Source organism: Magnolia sinica, chromosome 8, assembly GCF_029962835.1.
Source record: "Magnolia sinica isolate HGM2019 chromosome 8, MsV1, whole genome shotgun sequence".
NCBI classification, from domain to species: domain Eukaryota; kingdom Viridiplantae; phylum Streptophyta; class Magnoliopsida; order Magnoliales; family Magnoliaceae; genus Magnolia; species Magnolia sinica.
In genome coordinates this window covers 87,499,670-87,513,097 of record NC_080580.1, presented here as the reverse complement: position 1 = coordinate 87,513,097, position 13,428 = coordinate 87,499,670, and the positions used below count along the sequence as shown (strand labels likewise).

The following is a 13,428-nucleotide window of genomic DNA, read 5'->3' as shown; positions in this document are numbered from 1 at the left end:
CGGTTTTCGAATCTTGAGAAGCTTTCTACGTCCACACGCGTCTAGAACCTATTCCATCCACGAGGAAGCACACGTGCCAACACGTCGCCCGTGTGAACGATCAAAGATTTCCAGGCGGGCCACACCGATTAAACCTTCTACTCCGCATGATTGACAGCTTAGATCTTTCACACGTGCATCGCATTGGCACGTCGGGCGTACGCTCATGGTAAACGTGTCCTCTGATAGGTTGCTCAAATACATGCCGATGTACTGAAATAAGATACCTCGAAACTCTAGTAGTTGAATTTGTTTTTTTTTTTTTTTAATAATCTAAACTATTCATTTGAAATCTCTCCCTCGGGTAGGCAATTCCCGAAAAAATCTATGGGATTTAATATTTTAACCTTTTTCTTATACAAATGGCACGGAACTGTTCATCTTCAAAACAAAATATCCAAATGATGGAAGGGATAAAATAATCCGAAGCTTTTATTTCCCATCCATCATAAAAGGTGAAAATCATCTTATGAACGGTTTGGATCATTGAAAGATGACTCACATTCAAAGCCCAAAGTCCCGACGCATCCTATCGCCATACGTCGAGATGTATTCAAGCAAGCCTCGACGTATTCAAGCAAACCTCCTTAAAGTCGGTTATGGAGTCGCTAGTTCTACACGCGTGTAGAAGAACCTGCCCATCTACTCACAAGCACACGTGCCAACACGCCACTAGTGTGAAGGATCCAAGCTTCCCATCAGGTGGGCCGCACCCATAAAATAATGGGTCCCACATAACTTCTTATACACGTGCATCGCTTTGGCACGTGCAGGTAATAGCAAACATGTTATGTATTCCTCTTCTCGTAAAAAATCCTGACTTCCTTATCGTAAAAAAAAAGATCCCACCTTTGGAAGGCATTTTCTACATACAAAGACAAAGAAAAGCTACTGAAGAGGAGAACACGTCTCTCTCTCTCTCGACCCCTCTTTGAATTCTATACAGTGAGAAGGAAAAAACCCAGAAAAGAAAAATTTTCTTGGAAACTCAAGCTTTTGAAGAAAAGATCAGATTTTTCATCTGGGTTTTTTTTTATTCTTGAGTTTGTGAAGGAAAAAAGTCAGATTTTTCGATCTGTGTTTCATTTCATTATCAGAGTTATTGGGGGCTTTTTATCTGGATCAAGGAAAAATATTATATATTTTTTGGGGTGTTTTGAGTAAAAAGATCAGATTTTTTTCATCTTTGGTTGGAAAAAGTTGAATCTTTTCGATCTGGGTTTCACTTAATTATTGAGATTTTGAGGAAAACATTAGATTTTTCGATCTGGGTTTTGTTTGATTATTCATTTTCTGAAAAAAAAAGAAAAAAGAAAAAAGATTGGATTTTTTTCATCTCTCTGTTTTGGAGGTGCGATCTCTGTATTGGAGGGTTGAGAATGAAAGGGAAGCTTGGATTTTTCATTTGGGTTTTGTTTCTTTGGGGGCCTTGTTATGGTAGATTTGTGGTGGAGAAGAACAGCTTGCATGTGACTTCTCCAGACTCATTGAAAGGCAACCATGAGTGTGCGATCGGGAATTTTGGGATCCCACAGTATGGCGGGACGATGGTGGGGACCATCATCTACCCAAAGGCCAATCAGAAGGGGTGCACCGGTTTCGATCAGTTCGATATCTCTTTTAAATCGAAGCCCGGCGGGCGGCCCACCTTCGTTCTTGCCGATCGAGGAGGTGAGATTTATTTGCTTTTTTTATATATATCTTAAATAAATAAAAAAAATCTCTTTGAAATGATATTAGATGATCTGCTTGATTTGGGCGTGTGAATTTTGGATATGGCATCATTTAATTCAATGAGAGAATGAGCTGAAATCTGCCGCTATAGGTGCGGCATACATTAGGCTGATATAGTTGTGGGCCCCACTTGTATGTTGGCCACAACGATGGATGGATGTTCTCAAATCAGAGGTAAAAAGGGTGACCAGTTTGAGAGGATTTTGGCCTCTTTATTTCAAAAGCAACAGTTGTTGGTTTCTGTTATAGAATATAGATAGTCATCACAATACCCCAACAAAACTTCTAATAATAGTCCTGACTTCATAACAAAGCAAACTAAACCTACTAATCCTGGATACTGAATTTTAAGTAAGCTAAAATTAGAAATAAATAACTTGGAGCACGACAGGCGAATCCAGCACTCGAATTCATGGGCCACCCGATTATGGATGGAGCATGGCCTGGATGCCATGTCCATCAAGCGATCCTCACCATCTAGTTGGTCACCATGAAATGGATGGTTATGAAGAAACCATATAGTTAGAATTATTTATTTCTTGTGGTTTTCAGGTCATGCTTGATTCACAGTTAAGGCCTGTGATTCTGCCTGTCTGAATTTGTGGGCAGCCTGGTTATGGGTGGAGTATAGACTGAAAATCATGTTGATGAAGTGATCCTGCCCTTAGGTGGTCACTGTCAAATGGATGGTTAGGAAGAAATGGTTGGCTGTCCAAATTCGATGGGCGAAATTGGATGGTTAAGATTGTTTATTCGGTGTGGTTTCCATGCCATGCTTCATTTGTAGTGGAGCCCACAATTAAGACCGTTGTATTTTGGGACGTCCAATTGTGGATGGGGCATACCCTGAAAATCATTTCAGCCAAGCGGTGCTGACCTTACAGATGGTCACTATGAATTGGATGGCTACGAAGAAATGGGTGGAGGTCCAAATTCAACGGGCGGAATCAGATGGTTAAGATTTTTCTGTTCAATGTGATTTTCAGACCACGCTTCAAATGGATGCTTCATCGCAATACGCCAACAAAGTTGCTAGTGATAGTCGTAGATAACTAAGCATGCTAACCCTAGTAATCTTGATCTCCTGCTTGTTAGATGAACTAGGTTCAATATAGTAGAGACAGTATAGTGTGTGAGTGATCCAGGGTTCAATCCCTGGTCACTGAATACTGAATTTAAAATAGGGAGATGCTCACAAACAAATGAGTTGCATGTGGGGCCCACCAATCACCATGGTATTTATATGACATCTCACCCATCCAACAAGGTTGTCCCACCATAAAAATTGGTTGCCCCAAAAATCAGGTTCATCCAACCATTAGATGCACCCCACATCAACTAGTTGAAGTTTCTAGGGCGGTTCAATGTTTTCTATGGTGTGCCCCATCTGATAGTTGGATCCACCGGACTTTTGGGTGTCCCATTTTCATGGTGGGACAACCTTGTTGGAGGGGTGAGATGCCATACAAACACGATGGTGGACCCGACATGCCAACTAGTTGGATGTGCAACTAGTTGTGTGTGAGCATTTCTCTTTAAAACAGGCTAAAATTAGAAATGGTTAACCCAGAGCATAACGCAAGCCAATTAGGGGACCCGAATTCATGGACCGGCTGATTTTGTATGGAGCATAGCCCAAAAATCATGTCAACCAAGCGATCCAGACCTTTCAGTTTGCCACCATCAAATGAATGGTTAAGAAGACATGGTCATCGGTCATTGAATGGGCAGAATCAGATGGTGTTTTTAAAAAAATAAAAATAAATGAATAAATTCAATGTGGTTCTCAGGCCATGCTTCATTCACAGTGAGGCCCAAAATTTGGACAGTGTGGATTGGCCCCAATATAAATTTGTGGTTGTGTGTGTTTGATCTTGTTAAGGAACTGTAATTGTATTACATGAGAATGGTTGTTGGTTACTGAATTCTTCTAAGATGGTTTAATGCTTCTCTAACTCCAATAAGGTGAACTTTCAGTCGTAGCAACTGGTCCCAGTCAACTTTATAATTTTGGATTTTTGTGAGTTTGAATTCACCTTGTTTTGTTCATCTAAGCTGTTGAATGCATGTTATGGCCCGCATACAAAAGTAGCTTATAACCAATGAGGTTGTCATGTTGGTGCAGACTGTTACTTCACGTTGAAGGCATGGAATGCGCAAACTGCCGGAGCAGCTGCTATCCTTGTTGCAGACGACAAGATGGAACCGTTAATCACGATGGACACCCCTGAAGAAGAGAACGCCAATGCAGATTATCTCCAAAACATCACTATCCCCTCCGCTCTTATCAGCAAAACCTTAGGCGACAACATTAAGAAAGCTCTATCCAACAGCGAGATGGTCACCATCAATTTGGACTGGAGGGAATCGCTGCCCCACCCCGACGAGCGGGTCGAGTATGAGTTCTGGACGAACAGCAACGATGAGTGCGGGCCAAAGTGTGATAGCCAGATGGCGTTTGTTGAGAATTTCAAGGGTCCAGCCCAGATACTCGAGAAGAAGGGGTACACCCAATTCACCCCGCATTACATCACGTGGTACTGCCCTGAAGCTTTTGTCTTGAGCAAGCAGTGCAAGTCGCAGTGCATCAACCATGGGCGGTATTGTGCGCCCGACCCCGAACAGGATTTCACCCGAGGGTACGACGGGAAGGATGTCGTGATTCAGAACTTGCGGCAGGTTTGCTTGTTTAAAGTTGCTAATGAGTCCGGCAAGCCTTGGCTATGGTGGGATTACGTCACAGACTTTGCGATTAGATGCCCGATGAAACATCAGAAATATACGGACGAGTGCGCGAACAATGTCATTCAATCTTTGGGTAGGTCTCAAGACTTCGGCTGTGTTTGTATGCAGTAACAAATTGAATTATAAACATTTGATTCCGTCAATAGGAAATGTCAAGGAAACTGCAATTCGGTTATTTCTGCTTTATTACTCTAGGGTGTTGCACTGAATTTCATGATATTTCCTGATTAGTCTAATTTGGTGTATATTTCATGAAATTTGGTGCCACCAAACATGCCTCTATACATTGCAATTCAACCCAGTACTACATCGAAATCCACTACATTACATTATTAATAAGTAGGATTCTTTACTGCTTCAAGTTTTGCAAGAATATTGTGATGCATTCTATGCATGGTTTTAAGACTCAGACGAGTCCCGTATGACTCATTCGATTCAACTCAGACTCGGTGGCACCTGATCCCATTAGATACCACGAGTCACCCTGACTCAGGAAAGTCCCAACTTGACTCATGACTAAACAAGTCAGTCTGAGTCACCAAGTCTTTAAACCATGATTCTATGATCCTCGGCCGAGTTTATATAAGTGGAGACAATGTTTCGGTGGTCCGAACTATTGATCTGATGAGACCAGCAGATGGCCCATTCCTTAAAATCATCCCTAGGAGAAACCCTTGAACCGGTGGCCTTTAAAGAGCTAAGGATTGGATGGCTAGGATCTCCCTATCTAAAATATTTGTGGGTCCCATCAGATCAACGACTTGATGCATGAAACATGTGTTCCACTTGTTAAAATGAAGGTCCCAAGGATGCTAGTATATGTTGCTGTCTTCCTATATATGTTTTTCATTGTGTTACTCTGGATGGATCTTTGTAGGTGTTGATCTCAGCGCGATAAATAAATGCATAGGAGATCCTAATGCAAATGAAGAGAATCCGGTGCTTAAAGCAGAACAGGATGCACAGGTATTGTTCGACTTTGTCAAAATCATCCTGAGCTGCCCATTTATAAGGCAGATCTCATTAGAAAAACTTGCCAAGATTAGGCCCATGTCCAGTTCTTTATTTGGTGGGCCTTGAAGCTCGATGACCTAGTCTTTTTATTGACCTGTAGGGCCTGTTTGGATTACCAATTACCACAGTAAAGGAAAAGTGCAACGATTACAAATTCATTTACTTGTCTTCTGACAAACCAGCATTTGACCGCCAATTTTCATGTTTGGTTTATTGGCGGTTAAATTGTAAATATGGCATTTTTTTCATTATTTTAATGTCAAATCATCACATCTATACATTGATATCATTGTTTGGATTCAAGATTTCAATGGTAATGTCATGAAAAAGTGCAATGACTACAAATTTCTTTACTTGTCTACTGAAAACATCTGCATTTGACTAATGATTTCCATGTTTGGTTCAGCGGTGGTAAAATTGTAATGATGACACTTTTCTTTTACATTACTGTGGTAATTGGTAATCCTGAGACAGGCCCGTAATATCATTATCTCTTCAGCAGTCTTATTTAGGCCTATGTCCAAAGGCCCGCAGGCTCAACGACCGAATCATGTTTTTGAGCTGTAATATCATTCTCTTTAGTGGCCTTGCTTCTTCTTCTTTTGGCTTCTGTTCACTGACCATTTCAAGACCATCTGAAACTTGGTATTCATGATGTTAGATTGGCAAAGGCTCTCGAGGAGATGTGACGATACTGCCAACTCTCGTAATCAACAACCGACAATATAGAGGTTAGCAAGTTTTGTTAGCTTTTGGTTATACCACCAAAATCATGGTTGGCATGGGTTTCCCAATCATATTTTACTAAATCAGTGCAGAAACAGAACTAGCGTCAAGTGGGCTAGTGTTTAGCCGCTTCTTTCCGCCCCCAAATCAACGGATCACATTCCATTCACAACCATGATTTGGCAGTTGGCACTAGCACATCATGTTGGCCTCAGGAATCATGAACACCCAAACGCACCTTTCATGATTTTCATCAGTATGGCATGGTATGGTAGATGTAGAAAAATCAATGTAGACCTGAAAATTCCCAATTGTTTTCAGGTAAGTTGGACAAAGGCGCTGTCCTCAAAGCCATCTGTGCGGGTTTCCAAGAGACCACTGAGCCAGCCGTTTGTTTGAGCGAAGGTCAGTAACAGTTTCCTAAGCATCTCTTTGTTCATCGTAGTTTGTTGATCAATTCCTAACCTTCGTTTTCCTTTTTTGAAATGGTATAATAAACAGATTTAGAGACAAATGAATGCTTGGAAAATAATGGTGGATGCTGGCTTGATAAGGCTGTTAATATTACTGCTTGCAAGGTATGCTGTTGGATGTAGTAGGTGATGTTCGATTGAAAGGAGTGGCGACTTTTCTCGACTTCGAACCAACGATGGTATAAATGGGGCTTCCCTTTTGGTAGGTATAAAGCCGTGGATCTGGTCGGCCCGGTCATGGGAATGAGCCACGCCCGAATATCTCCCCTATCTCACGATCCCCACCCACCATCAATGGAAGTGGACAAAAACTAGTGGTTTGCATTTAATGCCGGAGATTTTGGCATAGATCCTTCATTGTAGGGCCCACCATATGAATGATCCAGACCACCAAAGGCGGGCTTCACTTGTACAGTTCTTTGGTCTGAGCAAATGCTCAGTCGAACGTTATATATTGCCTCATTCTGTTAAGAATTCCTAACACAAGCTTTTCCATACAATCTTTATCTGTCCTTGCAAATTCCTATCTGATTTTTTTTAATTGCATCTGCATTTGATTGTAGGACACTTTCCGGGGACGGGTGTGTGAATGCCCTGTTGTTGACGGAGTGAAATTTGTGGGTGATGGGTATAGTCATTGTGAAGGTAAACTTCCACCATTGTATGCTTAAAATAGGATCGAGTATCAAAGTAATATTTTGCTTTCCTTGGAATTTCCAAATGCGATGTTTAGATCTGTCTGTCTTTTGTCTTGAAATAGCTTGTGCTGATCTGTTCCTATGGGAATGAAGACAAAACCCTGCATGTGTTTTTGAAGATTATGTTCTACTTCTAACAGGATTTCTGGCTGTGTATTTACAGCTGGTAAATGTTCTCAAATTTGAGGTCGTGATATTATATAAGATTATATTGTACTTCATTGATGGAAGATGAATGCATCTTATTTCATGAACCTAGATGATAGAAAGACTAGATAAAAAGTTAGGTGAGTCCTGAAACAATGCATTCTCGAGGAGAGATGGTTCTGCACCCCATCTTCAGATGCCAAGCACAACCGCTCCACATGTGTGCATGAATGGGGAAATCCATAAGAAAGCCCCCCAGTCAAGTGCGATATCCTAAAAATCAGGCTGGTCAGTCATCAGGTGAGGAAGCCATGCACATTGAATGATGCTAATCATTTCTTAAACTGTCCTTTCTTCATTCCCGTAAGGCTCACCTGAGAAATGGACCTGCCTGATTTTTAGGCTGGCAAATGGTTGTTCAAAGAACAGACCACCATATAAACATCTTGGATCCTGTAGACGTGCATGTTGGCAGTATGATGCATGTGTTTGGCACTTGAAGATGGGTGTTTGGAATTAGTCTTCTACTGCATTCTTTTATAGATAACGGCCAAAAATATTAATTTATTTAGGTTAACAAACATTCATGACACCCTTATTCTTCCAGTCAGCTTTGTGTACTTTTATTTTTTATTTTTTTTCGTTGGGTTTTAGACAGCTAAGGTTCATTAACTGCTGATGCAGCTATGACCCAGTCTCTCCTTCATGTACACACATGCCAGTATGGCACGTGTCATATCCAAACTGTCAATTAGGTGGGCCCAGGAATCAGTTCGGTCTGCTCATCTGGTGGGGCAAATGAACGGAACAAATGGATGGCTACAAAAAGTTGACCAACAAACCCGATTCAATATAAATGTGCCCCGTCTGATGAGCAGAAAGGGCTGATTCTTGAGCAACTGCATGTTTGGGCCCACATAGTGGATAGTTTGAATCTCACATGCATGCAAGGGGGCTGGCAGCTATACATGAGGAAGATCAGAACATAACTTTGTTAGCTTCCCCTCGGTATCTGATGGGCAATCATATTCGATGCTAGATTCCTGATTTCATTAATGATGGAAGACAATCTCCATGTTTTTTAAATCTTCAAGTCCCTTTTTAGTATCATTGTGTGGTTCTCCTTCTGTTGTTGCCAAACCCGAATTCACCCCCTCCCTTCAAATCTCCCATGCCTACCAGTCCTATAAAATCATATTGACTTCTCCTTTCTAGTCTCCAATGACTGCCAGTTCTAGAAGTGATGGAGGTTTCAAAACTTGGGCAAGAAGTTTTGCCATTTTACAATGAGATGTTCTTTCATCTTGCTTCTTCCAATTACCACTTCCCAATCTCTTGCAAGGTCAGATACCATGAAATTCCCGTTTCACTAGCACCCCACTGAAAGATAGATCTTTATATCCTGTTCACAGTCACTTACTTTTCATTGTAGCTGGGAACATTCAATTGGCTGATGCATTTTTTAGCTACAGTTTCTAAATTCTAGTTATCTTATCACAGTAGAATATGGCAAATACGAATGTTTATTATTATTTTTTGGCAACAGAAAAGCTATTTCATTAATTCCATTTATTCTATGTTGACTCTTTGATTGTCTTTATGCAGTTTCCGGAGCTGGACGCTGTGAAATCAACAACGGGGGCTGTTGGAAGAAAACCCAAGATGGCAGGACTTTCTCTGCCTGCATTGTAAGTGCACCAAAAATGGATATTTTGCTATCTCAATTTGTTTTTATTGTTATATTGAAGTGACTCTGTGATCGATCATGCAGGAAGATCATGCCAATCGTTGCGTATGTCCAGAAGGATTCAAGGGTGACGGGGTCAAAGAATGTGAAGGTACTTCACTTAAAAACTCATTAAGGGTGCATTTGGATGTACCAGAAACTTGGGCTGGCCAAAAAATAAATAAAACAGAGAGAGAGAGAGAGAGAGAGAGAGAGCAGATTCTACATTCTACACAATGCAGTTCAGGATGGGCAAAGAAAACGCAATTAACCCATCCATTCCGATCCACTGGCAATGTGCTGTTATGGTGAATAGACCGTTGTTTATTTGAGGTAACTGACCTTGGTTCATATTTTCGTGGGCCCATCATCTTGATGTTATGGTCTCAGATATCTTCCGTGTTTTTCTTTTCCTACCATTACAAAAGTGATGAGAAAGGAAAAGTCATGGTAGTGTTGGCATGGATACTTGCTTCACTGCCAGATATGTAGATAAGGTGTCAGGCCGAAATAATATTGACAGATATAGTACGAGCTAAATGTTTGTCTCTTAGCTATATTGATCTGATGTGTGCAACTGATGGTTTAATATCATCGAAAAAACAGTACATATCCTCAAATATGAACTGGTTTCGTCCATGAACAGTATGTCAGAAACAGCCCAATACAGGATGATGACTCAGTTTGGGTGGTAACCAGTATAGTCCACCAAAACTGATTTTCAATAGGTAGGCTGGGTTCGAACCCAAGACCTCAATGTTGAAATGAACGACTCGAACCCAAAAATGGACCACCTTGTTACATGGGTTACAATTCATTGAGATTCATCACCTTTTGTAACTTTGAGGATTGTTGTTGTTGATGTCATGGTCCCAAACGTGCTCAGGCAATTTGCCTGGGCCACCAAAACTAGACCTATCTCCCGTGGGCTTTATAAGCGTTGGTTGTAAGGAGTGAAAGAGTTGAGACTTATTTTTGGTTTAGGACACATGAATTCCAATGGTTTGATTTGTTTGAAATTTAAGATTTATGATCATCAGTTGGTTCATCTGCTTTTGTGATGGCAATCACCTACCGAGGGGTTGATCGCCTTAGCTATTTCAAGCATTTTTTCCACCTTGATCCGAATTCAAGTTCTTGTCCAGCTCTTTCGATTTCAGTTTTGACCAACATTTTGTGAATTCAATGGTGATAATTGATGATGAGGTACATCAGTACATGCCATTGGTTCTAACTATGTTTATTTCGACATGTTTTAGACATAGATGAGTGCAAGGAAAAGACTGCCTGCCAATGCCCAGAGTGCAAATGCAAGAACTTGTGGGGAAGTTATGAATGCAGCTGTGGCGGTGATCTTTTGTACATGAGAGAACACGATACATGCATAAGTGAGAACTTTCTTTTCTTTTCTTTTCTTTTTTGTAAAAAATGTTCGAATTTTCCCATTTGATGGTTTGGTAGCAAGGCACCCATTTGCAAGTATCCCACAAATCATGGATATAATCACTCCAAAGGACTCGGTATTTTCCCAATCTGCTGAAGCAGAGAGGTGGTATATGATGCTCAATCAGAGGCCTTTCTTGTTTACCCAACAATGGTAAAGGCAGGACCCAGCTTTCAGTAGCACAGGCCTTTGATCTGGTGGGCCCCATCATTGAATGGGCCATACACCAATATATTTCCTACCATATGATCCTAGCCATCTGATGTTCATGGATGATTAAAACCCACGGTTCCCATTTCAGAGGGGCCCAACCGGACTGTTAGGATCATCTAATGTGAGAGACTTTTGGGCTATCTCCCATCCATGATGTGAGCCCACCATATCAGCGACTCGGGCCATCATGGAAGGTTTGTTGGGGAGTTTTGCTCAATTGGACATTGTATACTTTTACGTGTTCTCCAACTGTTGGATATCTTGGTATTGTCCAGTTTGTTTTCAATTGATGCCACAGCTGTTAATTTTCTTCTCCTATTGAAAGATGCAGGCAAGAAATCTACGTCGGAGGTCGGCTGGAGCGTTGTGTGGATCATTTTCTTAGGCTTGGCTGCAGCTGGAGTTGGAGGCTATGCCTTGTACAAGTACAGAATCAGGGTAAGCCCCTATCTTAGGCTGCGTGTGGACCAAAATCCCCATATTTCGGTACAAATGCAATGTTGGCAATTCTTCAAGTGTTCTTGCTTAACCCAACCCAATTTCCTACCTTAAATCCTTAATCCAACCTGAGGACCTTAACTGCCCACCCCAACCCGACATGACCTTGGGTTGGGTCAATCGGGTTCAGGTTGGATCTGAACCCAGGTTGCAGCCCTACCCAGTCGGTCCATAGAAGGTTATTCTAATAGATCCATTACTATCTCTAAAAAGACTTCCACTCATTTCAAAACAAGGAAACATCAAACTTCATTGTCCAAGATAATGGAGGTGGTCACATCAATGTAATCCTATCTTGGTTAGTATTGCTTTGTTTGGCTGTTTTCCGAGTTCCAACCCCTGGCAGCATCTGGCCTGGCTCTTGGAAATCCGCTCTAATGATGATAGCCTGCATAGGCTGCGTTTGGATGAACAATTGAATTGAATTGCGAACATCAATCATCAGATCGCAATTTGGTTTCTTTCAAGTCAAACATAACATAATTGCAATTTAGAGCCCAGACCCTCCATATGAATGTCAAGGAAATAGCAATTTGCTTATCCCGGTGAAACAAGACTGAAAATTGCAATTCAATTTGATAGTGCATCCAAATGCACCATCTGTGGTTTAAAGGTTAGGCAATTTTCAAACTGTAAGCATTCATGGGTTCTCATTTTTCATATGACATGAAGGTGGCCATGCACTCGTGGAATTATGATCAATGCATACATAGATCAATCATGCCATATTGGTGCTTCCATGCATTCATCTACATCCGAACTTACCGTCTGTCTTTTTGTTAAATGTTTGTTTGTTAACATTGTGTCATGCATCATGAATTTGCAGCGATACATGGATTCTGAGATCCGGGCTATCATGGCGCAATACATGCCGCTGGATAATCAAGGAGAACCCCCAAATCACATCCAGCATGGAACAGACATCTAAGTGGACGTACAGACTGTCATCATCGAGATTCCCATGATATTTTATAATGGGTCATGTTTCTTTGAGGTTGGGTGTCGACGCCCCACTATGTGCACGTCGGATAGTTTGTTGGTGGTAATCATGTAAATCTATTTGAAGCTTATTACATGCACTCTGCACTTACATGAGAGGATTTGTTCCTTGTCACGGTTTTAGAGCTATACTTGGATAAATTTCTTATGACAGAAGCTGATACCCATACCAAGTGAGAATCTTAGCCCTACATCATTGAGCTTATTCTGATTGAATGGAACTATAAGCTAAAACCCATCTATTTTTAGGCATTTGTGGGACCATTCAGATCTCTTATTTCTTGAAGGAAATATTTGTATCATCCATGGTGAGTGTCTCCGGCTCATTATAGTAATGGTGGACCAGGATTATTAAGCTTTTCAATTCGATTTATTGAATGCAATGCGAGGAGATATGGATGGTTAGATTCCAGGCTGCTTTGGTCTGTCAAGAAGGGGTTGAATGCTCGTTCCTGATCTCTTAGGTTATGCATTGCATGATTTTGCACAAATGGGACCCATGGTTTGATGATCCAGTCCATTGGTTTCTTTTGCTGATGGGCTGTAGGACATCTATCTTGGGACTTTAAATGAACGTAGATATTTATTGGCCAGCCACAAAATTGAATTTTTTGGTAGTATGGTCAAACACATGGTGGGGGACTAGATTGCTGAGGACTGGAAACCGCAGCAAATGCGCCTTGCACAGCTCCAGAATTAACACGAGCAGCATTGATTTGCAGCTGGGACCCAATAACCAACCAAGGGAGGGTATGGTTGCGGAAAATACCATCAAATCTCATGATTAATCAGTCTAATTTGGTGGAAGATTTCATGATACTCATGTAACCAAATGCACATTAACAAGTGTTTTGCTGCCAAAGATCTCTCTCTCTCTCTCTCTCTCTCTCTCTCTCTCTATGCACCAAACGGTCCACACGATGCAGCACCCCCATTAAACCCCTGCTGGGCAAATTTTAGCCTGATTTAAAA

General features: G+C 41.3%; 1 protein-coding gene across 1 annotated transcript; it reads left to right on the top strand.

Moving 5' to 3' along the window:
- Positions 1-883: 883 nt before the first annotated feature.
- LOC131253605 (vacuolar-sorting receptor 1-like) lies at positions 884-12,708 on the top strand. Its single transcript, XM_058254674.1, has 12 exons — positions 884-1,710; positions 3,899-4,591; positions 5,396-5,484; positions 6,194-6,263; positions 6,580-6,663; positions 6,760-6,836; positions 7,295-7,376; positions 9,182-9,264; positions 9,348-9,414; positions 10,562-10,690; positions 11,291-11,397; positions 12,284-12,708. The coding sequence occupies exons 1-12, from the start codon at positions 1,419-1,421 to the stop codon at positions 12,383-12,385; spliced, it is 1,875 nt and encodes a 624-aa protein (XP_058110657.1). The 5' UTR covers positions 884-1,418; the 3' UTR covers positions 12,386-12,708.
- Positions 12,709-13,428: the final 720 nt, after the last annotated feature.

Coding starts and splice junctions, on each gene's coding strand:
- LOC131253605 (XM_058254674.1), top strand. CDS start 1,419: ATGAAAGGGAAGCTTGGATTTTTCATTTGGGTTTTGTTTCTTTGGGGG. Junction 5,485..6,193: donor AAGCAGAACAGGATGCACAG/GTATTGTTCGAC, acceptor TCATGATGTTAG/ATTGGCAAAGGCTCTCGAGG. Junction 10,691..11,290: donor AGAACACGATACATGCATAA/GTGAGAACTTTC, acceptor TGAAAGATGCAG/GCAAGAAATCTACGTCGGAG.